General features: G+C 43.2%; 1 protein-coding gene across 9 annotated transcripts in view; it reads left to right on the forward strand.

Annotated features, from left to right (window-relative positions):
* ARHGEF3 (Rho guanine nucleotide exchange factor 3) overlaps positions 1–23,677 on the forward strand; it is a 349,765-nt gene that overhangs the window by 253,772 nt on the left and 72,316 nt on the right. Inside the window, exon 1 of one of the 9 annotated variants that reach the window (XM_054482015.2) lies at positions 19,658–20,105. The exons of 7 other annotated variants lie outside the window; for them this stretch is intronic. In XM_054482015.2, the coding sequence (XP_054337990.1) occupies positions 20,010–20,105 (96 nt within the window). In that variant the 5' untranslated portion in view covers positions 19,658–20,009. Of the gene's footprint in view, positions 1–19,657; positions 20,106–23,677 lie in introns of those variants that run through there. One more of the 9 variants, XM_054482019.2, reaches the window with a different exon arrangement.

A 23,677-nucleotide genomic window follows, 5' to 3' on the forward strand; every position in this document is an offset into this window, starting at 1 on the left:
GAAAAGGTTTCACAATGTTGGCCAGGCTGGTCTCAAACTTCTGACCTCAGGTGATCCACCCACCTCGGCCTCCCAAAGTGCTGGGATTACAGGTGTGAGCCCAGCCATTGGATTATTTTATTTTGGTAAAGTCACACATGTAGGGATATTGGGCTAAGATATTTGCATATTTGTATTGTTCTTGGTAGGTATTGACATCTCTAGATATCACAGTAGTTTTTACTGTCATCAATGGTTCTACACATGCCATTTTCACTTATAACCTCACTGGCATTGACCAACCAGAAATGATAATTTTTAAGTTGGATAATTTAGTGTTAAATATGATATCTGGAGAAACTGTACCCTCACCAGCATATAAACAAGAAATTATAACTTTCTAAGTTGAATAACTTAGTTTGTTAATTAATCATGATACCTTGTGATCTGCTTATATTGGAAAAGTAGAGAGGATAGTATAATTAGCACCTGGTCATCATCATCCAGCTTCAACAATTACTAACTTCTTCCTTCTTCCCAGTCTCACTACACTGTGTTTTTAGGAGTATTTTAAGCAAACCTTGGCCATATATCACTTTACTCATCAGTACTCTGCTATACCTCTCTACCTGATAAGGACCCTTTTTTTTTTTTTTTTTTTTTTGAGACAGGGTCTCTCACTCTGTTGCCCAAGCTGGAGTGCAGTGGCCCGATCACTGCTCACTGCATTCACTGCAGCCTCTGTCTCCCAGGCTCAGGTGCCTCCCAGGTAGCTGGGATTACAGGCATGTACCTACTAAACCTGGCTAATGTTTTGTATTTTTTTTTTTTTTTTTTTGTAGAGGTGGAGTTTCACCATGCTGCCCAGGCTAGTCTCAAACTCCTGGGGCTCAAGTGATTCACCCGCCTTGGCCTCCCAAAGTGCTGGGATTACAGGCATGAACCACCACTTTTTTTTCGTAAGTCACCATCCCTTATCCCATCTGACAAGATTAACAATAATTCCTCAATGTTATTTAATATTCAGTCCAAAGCTGCATGTCCTCATATTCAAATTTTACTTCGGACTGCACATTAGGTGATACTGAAGAATTCTTGTTAATTTGTCTCAAAGACATCCTTGTACAGTTAATTTGTTTGAATCAGTATCCCAACATGGTCCACTCATTCCTTTCTTTCCTTCTTTTTTAAGAGACAGGGTCTTTACTATGTTGCCCAGGCTGGTCTCAAACTCCTATGCTCAAGTGATCTCTTGCCTCAGCTTTCCAAGTAGCTGGGACTACAGGCATACACCACTGTGCCTGACTGGTCCACCCATTTCTTATCATTGTTATTGTGAAAAACCTCGCTGTCCCCCCTTTTTTTTTACCCTCTTGCTGAGGAAACCAGGTCATTTTTCTGGCAGAATATTTTCTAGCCAGGATTCAGGTATGCTTTCTCATTATGTGTTTTAACGTTTTCCTCTATCCGCATTTTCTATAAACTGGTGAGTAGATCTGGAGGTTTGATAAGCATCTTCCTTAATTTTAGCATGAAGTTATTTTGAGGGCACAACACATCCTCACAGTACCTCCCTGGGTAGAGTCTTATACAGCTGACCAGATACCAGTTGTTACTGGCCTCCCCTGGTAGTAGTATAACAGCACAAAAATTCAATTGACCATTAAACTGGCAGGTCAATAAAAGTTGAATGTAGGAATAAATCATGATATTAGCTTAGGCTGAGTGCAGTGGCTCACCCCTGTAATCCCAACATTTTGGGAGGTCAAGGGGAGAGGATCGCTTGAACCCAGGAGTTTGAGACCAACCTGGGCAACATAGTGAAACCCCATCTCTACAAAAACTAAAAAAATTAGCTGGGTATGGTGGTGCACGCCTGTAGTCCCAGCTACTTGGGAAGCTGAGGTGGAAGGAATGCTTGAGCCCAGGAGGTCAAGGCTGTAGTGAGTCACAATTGTGCCACTGACCTCCAGCCTGGATGACAAAATGAGATCCTGACCAAAAAAAAAAAAAAAAGTTGCACCAGGTGCAGTGGCTCATGCCTATAATCCCAGCACTTTGGGAGGCTAAGGCAGGAGGATTGTTTGAGCCCAGGAGTTCAAGACCAGCCTAGGCAACGTAGTAAGACCCCAATTTCTACAAAAAAAATAAATAAATAAAAATTAGCCAGGCATGGTGGTGCACCTGTAGTCCCAGCTACTCAGGAGGCTGAGATGGGAGGATCACTTGAGCCCAGGAGGTCAAGGCTGCAGTGAGCCACGATTGCACCACTGCACTCCAGCTTGGGAGACAGAGCTAGACTCTGTCTTTAAAAAAAAAAAAAAAAAACTGCCCCCTGGTAGAACATGGTTAATTAAGTGGTAGTAATAAGAATTGTTAGAACTCAAAAGAATAAACTAGCTCCACAGGGCTGGGTTGACCTGGGAAAGCTTATCAGAAGAAAAACTTGGTCTGAGATTTGAATAATGAATGGTATTTTAAAACATGGAGAAAGATGAGGAAGGGACTATTCTGGACCTGAGTTCAAAGATACACAAAGCTTTTTAAATGTCAACCAATTGGTCCTCTTATGTTGACAGCCCTTGATACATACCTTCTGTGCCTTTTCCTTTCTTTTGTTCTTTAATTCATTCAACAAATATTTATTGAGTGCCTATTATGAGCCAACCTTTTTGTGGCCTGGAGGATATGTTCATGAGGCAGCCTAGTTTTATGGTAAAAACATCAGCTGGGAATCAGAAGACTTTAGTCTTCTCTTAAGTCCTGTTTTTAGAATACAAGTACAAAAAAATGCTTTAAGGTTATTGTTGCTGTCAGTATCTCTAGATGGAGACTTTGGCAGCTCAGACAGAGGATGTAGCATACTGCCACCTTTCCTGGGAAGAAAGGACTTCTGCTGTTTGAATGAAATAGTTTTTTTCGTTACCTTCTTTCCTGTCTCTTTATTCTTTCTTGTGGGAGCACTTTATCCTTTGAGCTCCAAAAACAAAGCTGGAAACCCATGAAACAATATTTGCCACGACCCTGGGCAAAGATACAAATGAAAACAAGCAGAATTCTTTAGCATCCAGACAGTTCACCTTTGTTCATATTCCAAGCGCGTAGGATGGCAGCAGGGGGTGCAGGGGGAGGTTTACCTGTGGTTATCCTGCTGAAAGAGGTGTGCTCATTCTCACGAAAAAGAATTGATCTTGAGACTGAAAATGGCTTATGGCAGGGTGGGTGGCTGAGAACAAAAGAAATTGTTAGCATTTTTGACATATTCATACATTTTGAGCAGCAGCTCAACCTCTATCAGTTTGATCCAGGTCTTTTTTCCTTTGAATTCAATTCTATCAGCATCTATTGAGTGCTTGCTGTATGCAATACCAGTCATTTCAAGAGGAGGAATTTAGCTTCCTTTCCCATTATCTCCACCAGCCCCCTCACTCCAGAAGCACCTCAAATAAGCTTACCAGCTAAGTATGTACACTGGAGTTGCTGTGCAAACATAGCTTTGAGATGGCCACCCTGCCACCTCCCACATGACTCCCCGAAGTCCCTTTCTTCTTTGTCCTCTCCTGTCACATAAAATTCAGAATTTTCAGGAGAATTTCAGAATTTTCAGTAGAGTTTCAGAATTTTCAAGATAGAGGGGGAACTGAGGGTCACCCAGTTCTGTTCGGTAACAAATGTGTTCCACTTCTTCCCCTAGCCAGAGTCCCAGGACAGAGGGTTAGCTCATAATGTCTTTGGCTCCTCTTTTATCCCTAACCTCTCGGGTATAAAATGTAAGTGATTAATGTTCCACAAGACTTGGATTGAAAAACTTTAATCCAGTACATTCTGTTTGATCAAAACAGGGTCCAGGAAAGTTAAATGACTTGTCCATAGCTGCCACAGTCTGTGGGTAAACAGGGACCAAAACCCAAGGCCACTTGATCCCCCATGCATGGCCTTCCTATAAAGCCACTTGCCCATGGTGTGGACATGATTGCCCTGTGGGTATGGGGCACGCTGGGGCCAATGACACGCTATCTTTGGGGAAGGGTGTAGCTTTGTGGTTAAGACCATCAACATTCTGGCAGACTAAGTAAGTTCTGGCATGGCTATTTAGTAGCTGTGTGACCTTGAGCAAGTTACTTATCTTCCCTGAGCCTCCATGCCCTCATTTATAAAACAGGGCAGTACCTCTTCAGCAGGTTGTGAGGATTCAGTAAGGTAATATATGTCACATGCTTGTCACAGGTCTGGCGTAAGGCAAATGGCACCTAACATTATTTTCTAGCTTTTCAGCACTCAGGTGTGAACTTCCCAAGTCATAATGGTTCTTTCTGTTCCATCTGAAGTTAACTCAAACCTGTCTTTATTACTCCATTTGTTGAAACAGAATCTGATATGGAACTTTTTGCTTGGAGGATGTGCCACACATGTAGTCTACTGTTAGAAATTGTTTAAAAATCTGAGTTTCAGAGCTGTCTTTCTGACTGGTTGGTTGGTTCCTGGGTTTTGAAGAGATTCGTTCCTCCTCCAGACTTATCTCCTCACTCTGTTTGGGACCATAATAAACCTAGCTACTGTTTATGAAATTATTACTATGTGGTTGCCCCTTAACCAGGTTTCTCTCTAATCTTCACCTCCACCCTTTGAAGTAGGTGCTATTCGGTCCTGATTGCAGATGAGGAAACTGAGGTTCTGAGAGACTGAGTAACTTGCTTGATGGTTGAAGATATTTTGGTGGTTCTCCCTCGTGGAAGGTGGAAGAGCACACTGCGCTCTGCAGTTGTCTGGATGTGAGATTATGTCTAGGGTGACTCTAGCACTTGGGGTTGACACCTGACAAGGACTTGAGTGAACATCCAACCCCCTGATTGATCAGCAGGGGAAGCTGGTGAGCAAAGAGGTCACAGGACTGGACCCAAGTCAGCGCTGCTTCTCATTCAGCGTTCTTTCAGTCATATCATATAGGCTCAAATCCTTGACCTTTGCATCATAGGCTCCGGCCTCAGGACTCCCTGGTTTGTGACTGGCCTGTGAATTAACGTTCCACTTCAGAATTGGAACTTCAGGTTCTAGAAGCAAAGTGCTTGCATTTGAACTCCAGCTCTGCTGCTTACTAGCTGTGTGACTTTGGGCAAGTTGCTTGAACTCTCTGTGCCTCAGTTTCTCCTACTATAGAAGTACTCATTTCATAGGATTGTTGTAAAGATTACTTGAGATACTTCATTAAAGTCAAAGAACAGTGCCTGACAGAGAGCAAACACCTCTTCAGCTCTCAGCATCATTTATTGAGCTCTCATCACTTGCCAGGCATCTTTTGACAATGGGGATGTAGGCTTGTACAAGAGATTCATGATTCTTGTGGGGCGTACAATCTAGTAGGGGAAACAGATGGTAGAGAATAATGAAGATTATGATTTATTAAGTAATTCTAGTGCTATTTGTTATTTATGGGGCACTATTTAGAAGTTGCTGCAAGGTATCTTTGTTTTTAGTTCTAATTCTTATAAATGGACAATATTAATGTAAGTATTTTGGGTAAGAAGTTTGGCCAGGGTTGCACAGAACCCTCAGCTTTGAGAAGCCTGTGGTTTAGCATCTCATGCCAGCAACCATCTATGTGTGTATTTTTGTTTTGTTTTTTAGAGACAAAGTCTTGCTCTGTCACTCAGGCTGGAGTGTAGTGGTATAATCATAGCTCACTATAACCTCCAACTCCTGGGCTCAAGCCATCCTCTTGCCTCAGCTTCTAAAGTAGTTAGGACTATAGGAATGCACCATCATGCCCTCCTAAACTTTTACTTTTTGTGTACAGACAGGATCTCACTATGTTGGTCAGCCTGGTCTTGAGCTTCTGGCCTCAAGTGATCCTCTTGCCTCAGCTTCCCAAAGTACTGGGATTATAGACATCAGCTACCAAGCCCAGTCAGTCATCTGTGTTATATCCAGAACAGAATTAGGTATGGCCCTACTACTTAGATGCAAGCAGCCCACCCTTGAAGGGCAGAAGGGAAGCTGTGACTGGGCAGAATCCACAAGGCAGCAAGACTTGGTCCACTGAAGGAACAGATAGCTCTCATAGTCATAACAGGCCTGTAGGAAGAAGACAGTGTAGGAACCAAATGCTGTTGTAAAGATAACACAGGCACTATGTAACTGAGTGCCTATTTTTAAGTGACAGTGGTATATTTTAGGCTAGTTCTATCCCATTTGTAGTCCATCTCCATTTTCCCTCAGTAATTCTTTTCTTATAGTTGACCTTTCCTCTGTTTCAGCCTCTTGTTTGCTTTGCCATTTGATATTAAAAGAATCTATATGCATATGCATTTCTTGGCAAATGAGTACATTGAGCTTAATTTTCTGATGAGCCCTTATAAAATATTACCATGCTGAACCAACCCAAAATGTGGGCTGCCTATACCAAACATGCTAATTTTAGACAGGGTGCTTTCATCAGTACATAAGATATGAATTTTTATTTGAAAGCTTTCCTGAAATTAAATAGCATAAAATCAAGATAATACTCCATATACACTTCAGTCTTTGCTGTTTAATAGAACCACAGAAGCATACACAGTTATGTTTAAATCACCTTGTTATATGGTTCAAGAATCTATGTCTCAGAGAGATCAATTGACTTGCCCAAGACCACAGACTTAATGGTAGGGCCAGATTGTATACCATGTCTTCTTCTTTTTTTTTTTTTTAATTTTTTTAGAGGTGGGGTCTCACTCTGTTGCCCAGGCTGGAATGCAGTGGCACGATCATAGCTCGCTGCAGCCTCAAACTCTTAGGCTCAAGCAATCATCCTGCCTCAGCCTCCTGAGTAGCTGGTGCCATAGGCATATGCCACTGTGCCTGGCTAATTGTTATAATAATAATAATTATTATTATTGTAGAGATGGGGTCTTACTTTGTGGCCTAGGCTAGTCTCAAACTCCTGGGCTCTAGTGATCCTCCCACCTTGGCCTCCCAAAGTGTTGGGATTACAGGTGTAAGCCACTGCACCTGGCCCATGTCTTCTAATTCAGGTCAGTTCACTCTTCACTGTGCTGCTTCTTTTATATATGTGCAACAGTCAAATCCTTTTTTGAAATTATAAGATTAAATCAAAGAATTAATCTCTTTGGAAGCAAGGAGTGTTGGAAAAGTTCTCCAAATTCCATCTTTTTTCCTTAATTCATTTAAAAAAAAAAAAGGAGAAGGATGATTTATTTACCGGAAGGGTTAATAATAGCATGGATTACGTGCTAACTGTATGCCTAGAAATCTGACATACATATTATCTTATTGGATTATTCATGTGTTTTTAATTCATTAAAGCCTTGAAACTCTCATATCCCCATTTTATAGATGCTTAAACTGATGTTTGTCATCATTAAGTAAACTGTCCAAAGTCATATAGTTGGCAAGTGAAAACTTGGTATTTGAACCCAGGCTTCTCATTCTAAAGCAGGGGTGTCCAATCTTTTGGCTTCCGTGGGCCACAGCGGAAGAAGAATTGTCTTGGGCCACACATAAAATACACTAACACTAACAATAGCTGATGAGCTTTAAAAAAATCGCAAAAAAAGTCTCATAACGTTTTAAGAAAGTTTACAAATTTATGTTGGGCCACATTCAAAGCCATCCTGGGACGCATGCAGCCTGTGGGCCATGGGTTGGAAAAGCTTGTTCTAGAGCTCGTATTCTATGTTCTTCCAGAAAGAAGGACAGAGTGTTGAGTATTCCACAAAGAAAATTTTGCTGTAAGGCCAGAGTGGGAGGGAAATATCTTATTCTTTTTCAGTTTACTAGCTCTTCACTTTATAATTTAACCTTCCATATTAAAAGCTTCTCTAGGAAGTGAGAATTAATTTGGGGAAGGAAGCCTCAATTATTCCTGCTTCCAGCTGGTACAGATGCTTGGCCTCTTCAGGACAGGTAGGAGGGAGAATGTTGGCATCTCTCTACTGAGCTCATAAACTGGAGAAGCATCTAAATTCAGGAATGATGCCAGGTGGGGTGGGGGTGTGGGAGGGAGGAAAAGGATGTGGTGTTTGGGGCCCATAACTCAGGAAATGTGATGGCACCTAATTTCAGAGTGGCATGAGGCAAGCATTTAGGAAAAGAATAGTGAACTATTGTTACGGGTTTTTTTTAAATGGGTGGGTTGTTTTTATAAAGTTTTATGAACAGGAAACTGAAGCAAAATGCTGATCCTTTTAGTTTTTGAGCTCTGCCAGCATCATTTTTATATTTATTTTTGAATTTTGATGACAGGCACTTCCTTTAACACTTCTGGGGGTAAAGTGTAACAAGATACCCCAAACTGCATTTCAGAACAGCAGAATCCAAATGAAGAGTTGTAGTTTCAGATCTTTTTGATAACACGGTGAGACAGAATTGGATCCTTCCCCAGCCAGGGGAGAAAGAGAACTCTTTCAGTAACTGAGGCAGTCTGCAGAATTTTTTCCCTTTCAAAACATTCTAGAAAATTTGCCTAACATGTGGAAAACCTCTAACATGCATTAAAATGGGATAGGCTGTGGCAAAGAAAATACAGATCAAATTCTCCTCCTCCCATAAATCATAAAAACCCAGCCTTCCCAGCTATTGTTTCTCCTGGAAGATGACTTCATCTTAAAGAAAGTGGTTCTATCTGTTGTGTGTTTTGGATGCACTAAGCCAACGTTTCAGGCATCTGGTTGCCAACTTTGGAGATGTTAAAAGCCTGTTTTGTTCCTGCAGGGCACTCTTTCATTGCCTACCTTATAAAAGTTATGTCTTATTGCATTTTCCTGGCACCAGAGCAATCCTTGTACCTACCCATTGCGTTTGGTTTTTCTGAGCCTGCAGGCAGCACTGGGTTATTAAAGTTCAAGGAGGAATCCACGTGATGTTGGCTTTACAATTTTAATTCTCTCTTACCTTCTTTCCTCCCTTCCTCCCACTCAATGACAGATGACCTTTGTTCACCATGTATTGTCTCTAAACCAGAATGATCTCTCAAAATATCTCTTGTAAGACTCTAGGAGGGGAGAACATGACTCCCCTTTGGTGGAGCAGCTAGCAGAGAAGTTTCCTTCTTCCTTTGGCTTCTTTGAATAAAAAGTTCTTAAGTCTATAATTTATCATCAGCCTTGAACTTCAGATAAGCACCATGTTTAATCTTGCAGAAACATCAGGCAAAATCTGCCCCCTCCCTTAAAAGTCAGCCCCTTGGGGCCCACCTCAAGAAAACAAAGTTTTGATACAAATGGCATTAGGTGTGAGCATGGCCAGTTAAGAAGGGAAAAAACATTTTTGTAGAGTTTAACCTGGAATCAAAAACCTAGAGAAGGGAATGAAAGAAATAACCTTTAAAGGGAAGGAAAAGGGCAGATGAGCATGTTGCACAGTGTCTTTGAAAATAAGCTATTTGATGTTCCTTTGTCACTAGTTTCAGCCTTCCTGGCAAGTCCACCTTGTTCAGGAATTAGTGTGTAAACAGCTGGAAGGAACTGAAAGCTCTATCATATCTGAGAGGCCCCCACAGTCTAACACTGTAGGAGCCATTTCTCAAAGTGGTTTGGACTCTTCAAGAAGCTAAACATTAAAATTAGGGGCCTATTAGAATTACCTTTCAAAATTTCAAACAGACCACTATAGTATTCTGCATATTATTTTTTGGTCCCATCTCAGAAGTTTTAAATATGGTGTATTCCTCCTTGCAAAAATCTTCTCTGGATTTGCTTCCTCCGTGACGTGTTCTTTGATTAGCCCCATTTCAATTTAATTTTCATTTCAACAAATATGAGCTGAGAGTCTGCTATGTGCCAGCATAATAGGAGGAGCTGGGGCTACTGTGATGAGCAAGATAGATATGGTCCCTGTCCCCTTGTAGCTTGCAGCCGGGCAGTGGAGACAGACATAAAATCAGTCAATATGAGCAGGCTGACTACTGGGGAAGAAGAGGTACTTAGCACCTTGAGGGCACAAAGCAAGGATTACCCTTGCCTGGGGGTCACAGACAACCTTGAATAAGAGGAATTAGCTAGGCACAGCTATCAGTTGGTTGTACTTATTAATGCTAGAGTTGAAGAACCAAATGATAGTGCAATGATAAAATCTGGGGAACTAGTGACTAAGTGCTTCTGTTCAGTCCTCTATTGCCAAGGCTTTCGGTTTAATCAGAATTGTGGGCACATGCGAACTATGTTTGCTGAGCTTGGTTTTGGCTGTGAGATGGAAAAAAATCCAAGTAAAGCAGAAACTGTCTTAATTCAGCTCCCACTTAACCAAAGCATTCAGTTAACCCACACCAACTAGCCCCTCTGTGAAGCGTGTCTGATACCCACAGCACACAGAACACTTCCAGCTAATATGATGCTTCTAGCATACGCCAGCCAGTTTCCACTCCCACCAGATGAGACACATATTTTCCAGGAGTCCCCGAACCTGTTTCTACTAGTTGAACTTGTTCTGTAATTAAAGTCTTCTGCCCACGCCCCCACCCCCACCATCTGCCCCAGCCCCAGCCCTAGGTCTTTTCTCAAATAAACATCTCAAGCCAAGTGCCCTCCTCCCATTCTCTGCTCTACAGCTAATTTTTTAAAAAACGTAAATGCTGTCATGCCCTCTGGCTATGAAGATAAGCATGTTTTAAATTGGAACCTTGGATACCAGATTGTAAATCAAGTCCCAAGAGCCAGAACACATCTCCTAGTGGGTGGCTTACTTGGTAGTTTACTCGGAGTATAGATTTGTCAATTTTTCATCGTATCCTTGAGGCACCCATCTGTATATAGCATGGTGTGGCACACAATAGTTCCTCAGTGCACGTTTGTTTGGATGAACAAATTAAGAGGCTCCTTATGCCCATTCTGGGTTTTGATGCTACAGCCATTGGGCTAATTACCCTCTGTGCACCTCAGGACTGAAGATTTGTGGTCAGGGCATTTCTAGCCTGTGGCTGGGGGACCATTATTGGGCTTGCTGATCATTCTGATTCATAACACTATGTATGTTACTCAAACAGTACTTTTTGAGGGTGTTTTACAGATTTCTGGGTCTGCTGCCAAAGATTCCAATTCATTGGACCCAAAGTGGGCCTTAGGGATATATATGGATTTGATAAGCTTCTTAGTCAATTTCACAGCAGGTGGTCTCTGGGAGTGTCCCTGACTCCTCAGAAGTCATTTTTCTATAAATGTATGGGTTTTCAAATTCAGGCCAGATGATATGAATACTGCCATATTTTGCTATTTTACACATTTTCCTCCACATGTTAACTTCTCTGGAATTGCCAAGGGTCTTACAATTGATCACATAATTTAATTGACAATATTTTTCTTTTATTTTCTTTTTTTTTGTTTTGAGACTGAGTCTCTCTCTGTCACCCAGGCCGGAGTGCAGTGGTACAGTCTCAAGCTCACTGCAACCTCTGCTTCCTGGGTTCAAGCCTCCCGAGTAGCTGGGACTACAGATGTGTGCCACCATGCCAGCTACTTTGTCTATTTTTTGTAGCGACAGGGTTTCAGCATGTTGCCCAGGCTGGTCTCCAACTCCTGGGCTCAACTGATCTGCCCGCCTCAGCTTCCCAAAGTGCTGAGATTACAGGGGTAAGCCACCACACCCAGCCTATTTTAGAGAGTACATAAAATAATAGCACATATTACAGTCTTAGATTCGACAAAATACGGTACTTTGATTACTGAGTTTGTAGTTGATGGAGGAGAAAACACCTCTAATATCCAAAGCTGGAATTTATACATTTTAGGTTCTAATTTCTCTGAATAATGGTTACTATATGAAACCCACATAAAGAAATACCTTAGTTGTAGTCTGAGGGGAATAAATAACTAAATAAATATATGGCCAGGCACGGTGGCTGATGTCTGTAATCCCTTTGGGAGGTCGAGGCAGGTGGATGACATGAGGCCAGGAGTTTGAGACCAGCCTGACCCACATGGTGAAACCCAGTCTTTCCTAAAAATACAAAAATTAGCCAGGCATGGTGCACATCTGTAATCCCAGCTACTCAGGAGTCTGAGGCAGGAGAATCGCTTGAACCTGGGAGGTGGAGGTTGCATTGAACTGAGATTGCACAACTGCACTCCAGCCTGGGTGACAGAGTGAGACTCTGTCACAAAGGAAAAAAAAAAAGTAAAGTAAAAAATATTTTAAAAATTAAATATAACATATTTATTGAATCCTTAACCCCCAAATATGAAATACTCTCAAACAAAGGCAGACTCTCCATAAAGTTCAAAAACACTCTAGTAGTACACAGAAAATGTTTTATTACTTCTGTGGGCAGAACAAGCCTGCTGATAGTTATAAGTTCAAATTGGAGAAGGTCAGGTTTCTTACTGCAAAATCTTGAGTGAGACAGGTTTTTGTTTATACAAACCGTGCATCCAGAAACACCATATAACCAGAAAATAGTAAATTAATCCCCTTAGGGTTTTCATTTAATCACTGAGTTTGCATTTCTGCCCCCCAAAACAAATATAGTGGCAAAGTTTGTCCCAGGGAAGAATAAGACTTGAAAAAAATTCCCTCTTCCCTGGTTTCTTCTTTATTATATTTCATTGAAATTTTAATTTTCACTGGTGTTTTAAAGTATATTTGTGTACCTGAAGCAGTTTAAGACAGTTTTCTGTCCCCTCACTCCGTTACTCCTATGTTCCTCTTTATTCTTTTGTCTGTCTTGTGTTTTATGGAATTTGTTATTCAGCCAACGGTCAGGTTTGGGCATCACCCCAGGTTGGGGCAAACGGTCAGGTGTGACCCACCAAGCCTAAGCTGATATTTGATACTAATCAATGATCAAAGTCTGAAGTGAAAATACCTTGAGGTCAATACCCACGGATTCCCTTGGCTCCAATGCCATACTTCAGTACCACTCTCTCTTTACCACAGCGTTTCTCAATAGTGGCACTATTGGCATTTTGGACCTGCTAATTCTTTGTTATGGGAAGCTGTTCTGTGTATCATAAGTGTTAACAGCATCCCTGGCCTTTACCTATTAGATGCCAATGGCACCCTGGCCTTGTCCACTGACAATCAATCAAAAATACATCCAGCCAGTGCCAAATATCTGCTGGGAGGTAAAATCACCATTGGTTGAGAAGCATTGCTCTTATGAACCAGAGGCTAGCAAATGTTTATGATGTTTCAGGGCAAAACACTTCAATATTATTATTTTTTTGAAAAAACAAAAAATTTTGCTAATTTCATAGCTAATTTTTTATTTTTATTTTAATTAATTAATTATTTTGAGACAGGTTCTCACTCTGTTGCCTAGGCTGGAGTGCACTGGCATGATTATGGCTCACTGCACCCTCGACCTCCTGAGCTCAAGGGCTCCTCCCACCGCAGCCTCCTAAGTAGCTGGGACCATAGGCACATGCTAGTACGCCCAGCTACTTTTTGGATATTTCTTTTTTTGTAGAGATGGGGATCTCATTATGTTGTTCAGGCTGGTCTCGAACTCCTGCGCTCAGGCAATCCTCCTGCCTCAGCATCCCAAAGTGCTGGGATTACAGGCGTGAGCCACTGTGACTGGCTAGTTTATTATTACTATTTTTTTGCTTTATAGCTGATAATCCACAGGATTAGCTCAGTTGGGAGAAAGAGAGAGATTCTCTCCTTTAACCAGTTTTTCAGAAAATGAGACCTTAAAGAAAATGCAAGAATTAAGCGTTCCAGCTTTAGAATATCCAAGGATACTTTTTTTTTTTTTTTTTTTTTTTTTGAGACAGAGTCTAACTTTGTCACCCAGGCTAGAGTGCAGTGGCATGATCTCGGCTCACTGCAACCTCTGCCTCCCAGGTTCAAGTGATTCCCCTGCCTCAGCCTCCCAAGTATCTAGGACTACAGGCACCCGCCACCATGCCTGGCTAATTGTCATATTTTTAGTAGAGATGGGGTTTCACCATGTTGGTCAGGCTGGTCTTGAACTCCTGACCTCAGGTGATCCGCCCGCCTTGGCCTCCCAAAGTGCTGGGATTACAGGCATGAGCCACTGTGCCCCGCCCAGAGATACATTTTTGTAAATCTAGACTGGAGTCAGCGGACAGCTCCTTAGGCAAAGGGAGAATAGTAATACTGGTATGAGTTTAGAGATAATCATTGCTTCATTTGTGCCATTTTTACCTGTCTAGCAGTAAATCACAGTCCTGATCTGTCAGAATTCACTGCCAGAACTTCTTTAGGTTCCCTCCCCATCAAAACTGAAATTAGAGAGAGGAGAGCAGGGCTTGGTCATTAACTGGAAATGTCACCCAAATGGAAGGGGAGGGGAAAGGTGTTGCAACACTCATGTGCCCAACATATACCTACACATCCATGCCACTTTAGCAGGTAGAAGAGATGACTTCAGATACCAGGGAAAGCAAATAGAGGTACACATATTGGAGGCCCAGGCTTTGGGGGATCAGCTACTGTTCCTTGAGCTCCTTATTCAAATGTAAACACATAGGTTACAATTGAAAGGCCACATTTTAAAATTGGCCTTATTCTTTGAGCAAGTATGTATTAAACATCTGCCTGGCATAGAAGTTCAGAAATGGGTGGAGAAGAGGAGGGGAGAAATGTATCTAATTGAACATCTGACTGTAATAAGCATTCATTAATTATTTAATAAATGAATGAACGGATGGATGAACAAGCCTTTAAAGAAAAAGGAACTCAGGCCTGGCGCGGTGGCTCACACCTGTAATCCCAGCACTTTGGGAGGCCAAGGCGGGCAGATCACTTGAGGTCAGGAGTTCAAGACCAGCCTGGCCATCATGGTGAAACCCCGTCTCTACTAAAAATACAAAAAATTAGCCGGGCGTGGTGGTGTGTACCTGTAATCCCAGCTACTCAGGAGGCTGAGGCGGGAGAATTGCTTGAGCCCAGGAGGTGGAGGTTGCAGTGAGCAAGATCACACCACGGTACTCCATCCTAGGCAACAGAGCAAGATTGTGTCTCAAAAAAAAAAAAAAAGGAACTCGCTATTCCTCATGTTAAAATATAACACTAATAGGACAAAGCATTGTCCTGTTGGCTGAGAAGGTTGTCACAGCCCACGTTAGCTTCTGGTTTTATCCTCCAGCTAGGCCTGCTCTGCTCCCAATCATGGGACTGGGATTTAAGGAGTTGACAGATGGTCTCCAAGCCATGCCTGGTTGTCTGCAAGTCTAAAAGGAGCTAATAACCAGTGGTGGGCTTCTGTATTCAGGCCTACCATTCCACCAGCAGCCCAAATGACCCCCACTCAACACAGGCAAGACCACAGGCCCTGTGCTTGGCACAGTTCCTGCAAATGCAGAACAGCCCTCTTTATTTCAGTCTCCAGGCTTCTGGCTGGCAAGGAACACTGCCCGGCTGTGAAGCATTTTATAGGATTATAATGGGCTGTGCCGAAGGCAAGTTCTGAAAGACACTTTGTGCCGTTTCTTTGAGTGAAGCTGCCTGTTAGAGCAGTGTTGTTCCTAAGCCCATAAACACACACACAGGCAGAATGGGGAGCTCCGGGCTCCTGGGGCCACTTAGCTTGGCGGCATTGCAGGGCTGGACCAGCTTCCTTCAACTGTGACACTAACCTTAGGGATATGCTTGGAAGCCCTCCTGCAGGGCTGCCTGTTTTCTGACAGTCTTTGATCACGGACACCCCCAGATAGAGTCTCAGGCAGATTGCCTAAAACCCAAATCTGTCAATGGTGGAGCAGTGCATTACATATGGGGAAGGTGCTGAAGTCAGGGACCAAGGTGGAAATTGCATGAGGTCAAAAATACTCCTGAAATAGCTAATCCTGACCTTAACCTATATACTGATGGAAGTTAAAAAAAAATACTCCTGAAAATTCGTTAAATGCCTCAAGGACCATATACATGGCTTGTATGCACCCCAAATTGCTGGCTTGAGTTTATAGGCTTTGTTGTACCAAAAATATATGTATTTAAACACCAGAATCCTATTCTGGATGGTGAGACATTCATGCTGTAAGAAGCTTGGAAGAATCAGACCACCCAAGGGAATTCCAGATTCCCATCTTTCCTTTTGTAGCTTATGCATTTTTACAGCACTATTTAAATTGTTACAGACCATTAGCAATCTCTCTGCCTCTGTCTGTCTCTCTTTGCCTAGCATGTACAGTGGAAAAGAGGTATGTTTGCCATATATATGTTGTGTAGCCCTGTGTATTTATTGATTTTTATGGCTCCAGTATCTTTTAAGGAAAGGAAAGAAATGTTTTAAGAGAAGATGGATACGGCAGCCTTCTCATCACTCAATATGACTGTTGATTGCTCTGCAATAGTTGTGCTTCAACCTAAGTTGCACTTTAACATTTCTTCAGAGGCCAGGCACAGTGGCTTATGCCTGTAATCCTAGCGCTTTGGGAGGCCGAGGTGGGCGGATCACTTGAGCTCAGGAATTCAAGACCAGCCTGAGCAACATGGTGAAACCCCATCTCTACAAAAAATATAAAAATTAGCTGGGCGTGGTGGCATGTGCCTGTAGTCCCAGCTACTTGAGGGGCTGAGGTGGGAGGATTGCTTGAGACCAGGAGGTTGAGGCTGCAGTGAGCCAAGATTGTGCCACTGCACTCTAGCCTGGGCAACAAAGTGAGACCCTGTCTCAAAAAAATAAAATAAAATAAACATATTTCTTAGGGTTTGCTTACTGTTACACTGGACTTATGGTATGTCAGACTCCCTGCTCTGCCCTAAGGATACTGCAATGAGCAACCCAGTCCCAGGGCTATCAGACTTCGCCAGAATGACTATTTTCTTCACCAAGTGCTATAAGTACATTTTCCAACTTGAGAACAAGGCCCAGCAAGCTCTTCTGGGAGTCAAAGCCAGTGGCTTTGATGGCCAGTGTCTTCTAGTTGAGATAGTGGACTGTGAGGGCCAGAAGAGCAGGCAGAGAAAGAGGAATAAGAAGTGGCTCCGGTACTTGGGCACAGGTTCTTGGTGGCCAGACAAGCCCTGAGTGAGGCATGTCACTGCCTCTGGCCCTGCCTTTGGCTGCATAGTTAATCAGGGGCTACTTGGAGATGAGGTTACTCTCACACCCCCACCAAGCTTGGCTAAGCTTTTGGAGCACTTGTGTGAGCTCCCCATCAGCACAGCTCAGGCTAAAAGGATAAAGTTGTGTTCAGGAATACAAATAGGAAAAATCAGTGGTTCTGAGGTGCTCTTTCCCACCCCATACCTCTTCTGAGACAGATTTCTTCCCATTGCTTCAGGTTGTCTATCGAGGGAAAAAAAACTCAGGTGCTCTCTTCAATTTCAGTTGGAACCTCCACCCATTCAGGAGCTTCATTTACATGTGTGGTAATAACAGGCTGGTTACACAGGGCCCAATTCTTTCTGCCTCCAAAAGCAGTTTCTCTGCACTAGCTGGGTAGGAAAGTAAGCGGATTTAGTGCGAGGGTGTGGATTTGATACCTGGGATGAAGAGCTATGTATTATGAGTTGTCCTGCCTGAGAAGTAGGAACTGCTGGGTTCTGACCTCAGCTAGAAGCAAAGAGCACACAAACAGGGACTGGATATCACCATTCCCACTACCCGCTGCATCCCCAAGAAGTAAAAGCAAAAGACAGTGTCTCCGTAGATCACCACCTGATGTAGTCATGACTTTCCACATGAGGAGGAAAAAGATTCAACAGTACAGTCTACAAAATAACTTCTGAGAGATGATCATTTTAGGGCTGGGCATGGTGGCTCACACCTGTAATCCCAGCACTTTGGGTGGTTGAGACAGGTGGATTGCTTGAGCTCAGGGGTTGGAGACCAGCCTGGGCAACATGGCAAAACCCTGTCTCTACAAAAATACAAAAATTAGCCAGGCACACTGGTCCTGGCCTGTAGTCCCAGCTACTTGGGAGGCTGAGGTGGAAAGATCACTTGAGCCCAGGAGGAGGAGGTTGCAGTGAGCCAAGATCATGCCACTACACTCCAGCCTGGGTGACAAAGCAAGACCCTATCTCAAAAAAAAAAAAAAAAAAAAAAGAGAAAATATGATAATTATAATATTTTAAAAAACTATAATTTCCCAAGTAGTGCCATGAATGAAGGTATTTTTCTTTTTTTCTCTTGAGACAGGGTCTCACCCTGTCACCAGGCTAGAGTGCAGTGGTGCAATCATAGCTCACTGCAGCCTTGAACTCTTGGGCTCAGGAATCCTCCCACCTCAACCTCGGGATTAGCTGAGACTACAGGCATGCGCTACCATACCTGGCTAATTTTTAAATTTTTTGTAGAGGCAGGGTCTTGCTATGTTGCCTAGGCTGGTCTTGAACTGTTGGCCTCAAGCCACACTGCTGCCTTGGCCTTCCAAAGTGTTGGGATTACAGGTGTGAGCCACTCTACCTAGCCATCTTTTCTTTTTTCTTTTCTTTTCTTTCTCCTTCCTTCCTTTCTTCCTTCCTCTTTCTTTTTTTCTTTTCTTTTTTATTTTTTTTCAGGGTCTCTGTCACCCAGGCTGGAGTGCAGTGGCATGATCTTGGCTCACTGCAACTTCTGCCTCCCGGGCTCAAGTGATCCTCCCACCTCAGCCTCTGGAGTAGTTGGGATTACAGGTGTGCACTGCCATCCCTGGCTAATTTTTTGTATTTTTTTGTAGACACAGGGTTTCACTGCTGCCCAGGCTGTGAATTAAAGACATTTAAAATTTTCTTATAAAAAATTTTAAAACATGAGCTATAAGCTTAAGTCCCTTTTGTTCACTATCTTTAATTCTTTAAACCCAGGTGCCTCCCTTCAGCCACAGGGGAACTGGTAAAAGCTTGCTGTGGATTCTTCTAGACAGTGTTCAATGCTATTTACCCACAAATATGTCTCTATAGAAAATATATGATATTCTTTGGTAAACTTGTATTTTTTTTTTAACACAAATGGTATTGTATTATGCTTAGTCTGTTATTTTTAAACTGAGTCTAATACATTGAAGATCTTTCCATGCCACACCCATAGACCCATCTCCTTTTTCACTGCTGCTAAGTGGTATTACACAGTGAGGAAAGTTTATTTAAGCATTCCCTATTGATGGATATATTACCATTGTTTCCAGTTATTTTTTATTTTTTACTGCCCCAGACAGGGCTGCTGCAAACAACCTTATGATCAATCGCCTTCTTGGGCATTTACAATGTCATTGTTTCTCCAAAAAGGATCCAGAAAGGTGTGGTAGTGCCGGGTCATCCATGCACAGCTTTATACTTGAAGGACACCCTGTCAGATTGCCCTCGAGTGTCAGGCAGCCTCTGAATATGCTAGTCAAATTTAAAAGTGAGTGCAAAGGGAAAGGTCTCGAGGGAACTTTCCGGGGGTGGTGGAAATGTTTTGTATACCGACTGTGGAGGTGGTTATACGGGTGTTTACATTTGTCAGAACTCAACAAACGGTACTCTTAAAATGGGTGCATTTTGCCATTTGTAGATTACACTCCAGTGACATTCATTTAAAAAAAAAAAAAAAAAGCGTGCAGTGGCCTGGGAAGAGGGCAAGAGAGAACACCACCCCTTTCTAATGTGGGCTTTTAAAACGCTCGCTTTTCCCCCCAGGCTCCTTCCTGCCTCCAGGTGGCCCTACAGCCTCCTTTCTCCCCGTCGCCCGGTTTCGCCCCAGCTTCCTTTCTACCAGCAGCCTCTTTCACCCGGAGAGTGCCAAAGAGCCCGAAAGGAGCTATCACGGGGTCTGCCTGCCCCTCAATCGCGGCCCACGCTCCGCGGGGACGCCCGGAGTCGAATGCCAGCGGGGAGAGAGAGGTCCCTCTCCACCCGCGGGACTGCCCCACGCCCCTCGCAGCCCCAAGAGGTGTCCGCGCGGCGGCACGTGGGCCCTCCCGGCAGCGTGGGGCGGTGCCGAGCCGGCGGCCCGCCCCCTCCCCACCCATCAAGGCGTGGCTGGCACGGTCCCGCCCACTCGGCTCCGGAGCCCAGTCGAGTCCCGCCCGGCTAGAAGCCGGCTGTCGGTCTCCGTGTCGCCGCCGCCGCCCGGCATCGTGGAGCTGGGGCCCCCTTTTGCCTGGGAGTTTTGTAGTCGCCTAGGGTCAGCGGTGACATCCCAAAGGGCAGGCCCGGCAGCCGCCATGGTGGCCAAGGATTACCCCTTCTACCTCACGGTCAAGAGGGCGAACTGCAGCCTGGAGCTACCCCCGGCCAGCGGTCCGGCCAAGGACGCTGAGGTAGGGCCGCGCCCTGCACCTGGACCTCTAGGGGGTCATCTGCCTGTCTCGTCTCCCTCCATCTCCCACTCTCGGCGCCCGTCCGCTGTCACTGTCTCTGTTTCCATCTCTCACTCACCGTGGGTGCCACTTTCTCTCCCTACATCTCTCACACAGTCTTCTTTGTGTCTTCCCGTCGCCATCTCTCACCCTGTCTCCTTTTCTCTCGCTCTTTCTCTGTGGACCAAGCACTAGCTGCCTCCTCTCTCCCTGTCCCTCTACCTGCTGGTCTGGGAGCAGCCGCCTCCTTGCCTTTGCAGGGCTCTCAGACTGTCCATCTTCTGTCTGGACCCTCAGAGGGACTTTCTCCTACTGTCAGCAAGCCCCAGTGTCAGGGAAGAGCTACCCTTTAAACGAGCTTTTTTTGCCTGGGTTGTGAGAGCAGAGGGAAGTTCCAGCCCTCTCACCTGTCAGACTTGGCCTTGCAGCCTTTTGGCAGCAAAGACAGGACACAGCACCTCTGCCTATCACCTGTGGCCAGTGAGGGTCATTCAGCCAGGGGGCTGGGGCTAAATGAGTAAATTGGAGTGTCTCCCACATGGATCTTGAAAATGAATTAAAGTCCTTAGGACAATGGAAAGCTGCCTTGGAACATTGGAAACATTTCTCTTTCTGGGAACTTTCCTGTGCCTTGCGGGCGATGTGAAGGAGTGCTCCCAGGTTATGTTTAGTCTGCCTTTTCCTCTTGCGTGTTATTTCTCTGGCACATAGCTCACTGGCCTTAAAGGTTGGGTTCAGCTGGAGGAGAAAGCGTCCCTCTCTTTGAGGGTCTTAGGGAATACAGTCGCTTTCGCTAGATTACAGCTTTGCTGTGGTCAAGCTGCGGTGGAACCCACAGGACCCAGCTAGTCATTGCCGCCCATGCGTGTATCTGGGAGCTTTCCACTCTCCCACACCTCACTCTGCGAACATCAAACATCACCACCACCACTGGGGAAAGGCTGAAGGCAGGTGTGCATCCGGCCTTGTCACAGCATTGTTGAGGTTCCACCCACTTGCCGTCCTTGGGTCTGCTCAGCTGTATGCACTTGGCTCACTGAATCATGTATATTCGGGAGCACACCATCAAAGATTCATTTCCTCTAGCAAGAGCTGCTCCAAGCTGACAGGACTTCAAGCAGTCTCTGGTTGTATTCAGCTTTCTGTACGCTGAGCACAAACTAACTTCTTCTCCCTCACTCAAACCCAACCCTACACTCCAGCTCAGTCGAATATTATCACAAAGAGTTTTTGTTGCCAGCAGCTGTGAAAGTGTGATGGCCCTAGTGGCATTTGGAGTCTTACTTAAGGTTTGATAGGGCAGCATCTGCATAGAATTCAGGTTGGTCACGCCTGGAATGGATATAATATTTTTTCAGTGGGAACTTCCTAATTTAATCAACATAGGAGCAGCGCATTTGGTGCCCACTCAAATTCCTTTTGTAAGGAAGAAAGGCATAACCAATAAATTAATAAATTGAAGTGGGCCAAAGAAAAGAATAGTGAGGATAGCTGAGGACTCTAACCAATCCCTTCCTACTATCACTTAGTCCTGTGTTTTTGAGTAGTTTAGCTAAAGGCTTAGGTAAAACTTGCCTGCTTAATTTCACTTTATTCTTATACATAGAATATAGATGTGTCTATATATCACAAATATGAAACTTATCACATGTCAAATATTAATTTTCTTCATTGGTAGCTGGATCTAGACTATAAAATATGACTTATTTTCCTTGTATGTGGATATCCTGGTGTGAGAAATAAGGAAGGGGTTGGAATAGTTTTGGAAATAGTTGGTAAATATTTTTCAGATATCACTATTGGGGTTTTTGTTTGTTTTTTAGTGTTTGATTTAAACACTAAATCAAGTATGCTTTATACACTTTGAGGCAGAGATATCTTTTAGCTTCATTGATGAGCATATCACTTCCTGATAATGGAAATTGGCAAAATTGGAAAAAGAAACCTAAGTGAGTTTAGTGGGTAGTTTTCTGGTTTCGTTATCAGCGCAAAAGGCAGCCAACCCTTGTAGGCCTAGCTTCTCCATAAGCAGTTAACTAAAATATATTTTCCACCAGTAGGTGTCGTCAGTATTCGTAAATTAAAAAATAGCATTCACTTGTCAGCCTTTTGAAAAACATGATTATGTAATTGTTTATAAACTAGGCATTGACTGTTAATTCCTCTGAAAGTATTTTTTTTAAGAGTGATTGTTTTCTTTGTAGAAAGAATGTGGTTATAATAAAAAGAAAAATGGATCTATCCAGAGGCCTTTCTAGGAAAACAGGACTTGTTGACCTTCAAAGGCCGTTGCAACAGAGCACCTGTGCCCTTTAAACATTTAATGGCCGTGTGTAATGGCTGTCCTTCCGAATTTGCCATGGGTAGGACAGTGCACACAGCATGGCACTGGGAAGTGCCTTCTAGCATTCACTCCTATCCTTGCAGCAAGTGTACTGGGGAAAATCACTTAGGAAGAGGCTCCTGGGGAACAGGCAAGTGGCGTTGATGTGCATTTGATACCGTACACTGAGTAAAAAAAATTTAAAAATAAGCATTCTCTTAAAAGCAAATAAAATTTCTACTCAAGATTTAAGTGATTTGTAATTTTTTATTTGTGGTAGTTTCCAGTGAAAGCAAAAAATGATATTTTAAAAATGTATTTTTATTTTCTTTAAATGATCTATTTTAAGCTTTTGAAAATATTCTACAGGGATTATAATATTGCATGTCTGTTAGTATTATACTGCCTCTTAATCTGCTATTTCTTATGACTTGGGGGTTTGAGTTGGGTGGCAAATGTTTAATTTTAATATCCATAATCAGTGAGATTCCTGCTGGTTGTAATCATTAATTGTGAAATCTAAGGAGCTTAGTTCATGGCTCTAGACTTTCACAGAAAAATGTGATATGATATGAGCATTCAGTTTATTTCTTCTGATCTTTGATGCAGCTTTGTTCAGTTTATCTGTTTTTGTATTTATTGGTCATCTACTTCCCATGCCAGGAGGGACTGGTCTACATAGCTGCCCTAAACACCTGATCAAATCACTAAAAGAAAATGTGTTACCTCTAATGAATTATCCTGATTGTAAGTTAAAAATCAATATTTCCCCATAGTGAGGTTTGCTTTTTAAAAAGAAGCCTTAAAAAAAAAAGAACAAAGTAAAGGAAGCAAGCTCAGGTAAGGTGGACACATTGGCTAAGGAAGCTAGAGCCTTGTGAGAAGCTTTTAAGAGTTTTAGGTCCAGTTCATTTTTAATCAAAATACAAAGAGGTGTTTCTGTTATTTTTGTAAGACTATATCTGACAACTTGGTGGACAACTTACTTTCGGTTTTAAAATTTACCATCTTAGATATTGGTCAGATTAGGCCTGATTTAGTTAATGGTATTTGTAGCCATTGCTTTTGACTCTCAGCAGTTTTAAAAATTTGTAGTGCCATAGACCATAGGCCTATCTCATGAATAGCTGAATACTGCCCTGGGTCTCCAAAGTATAGGTTCTGATTTTGACTTGACCAGTAGCCTTGCATCACCCTGAGAATAATGACA

The sequence above is a fragment of the Pongo pygmaeus genome, chromosome 2 (genome assembly GCF_028885625.2).
Source record: "Pongo pygmaeus isolate AG05252 chromosome 2, NHGRI_mPonPyg2-v2.0_pri, whole genome shotgun sequence".
NCBI classification, from domain to species: Eukaryota; Metazoa; Chordata; class Mammalia; order Primates; family Hominidae; genus Pongo; species Pongo pygmaeus.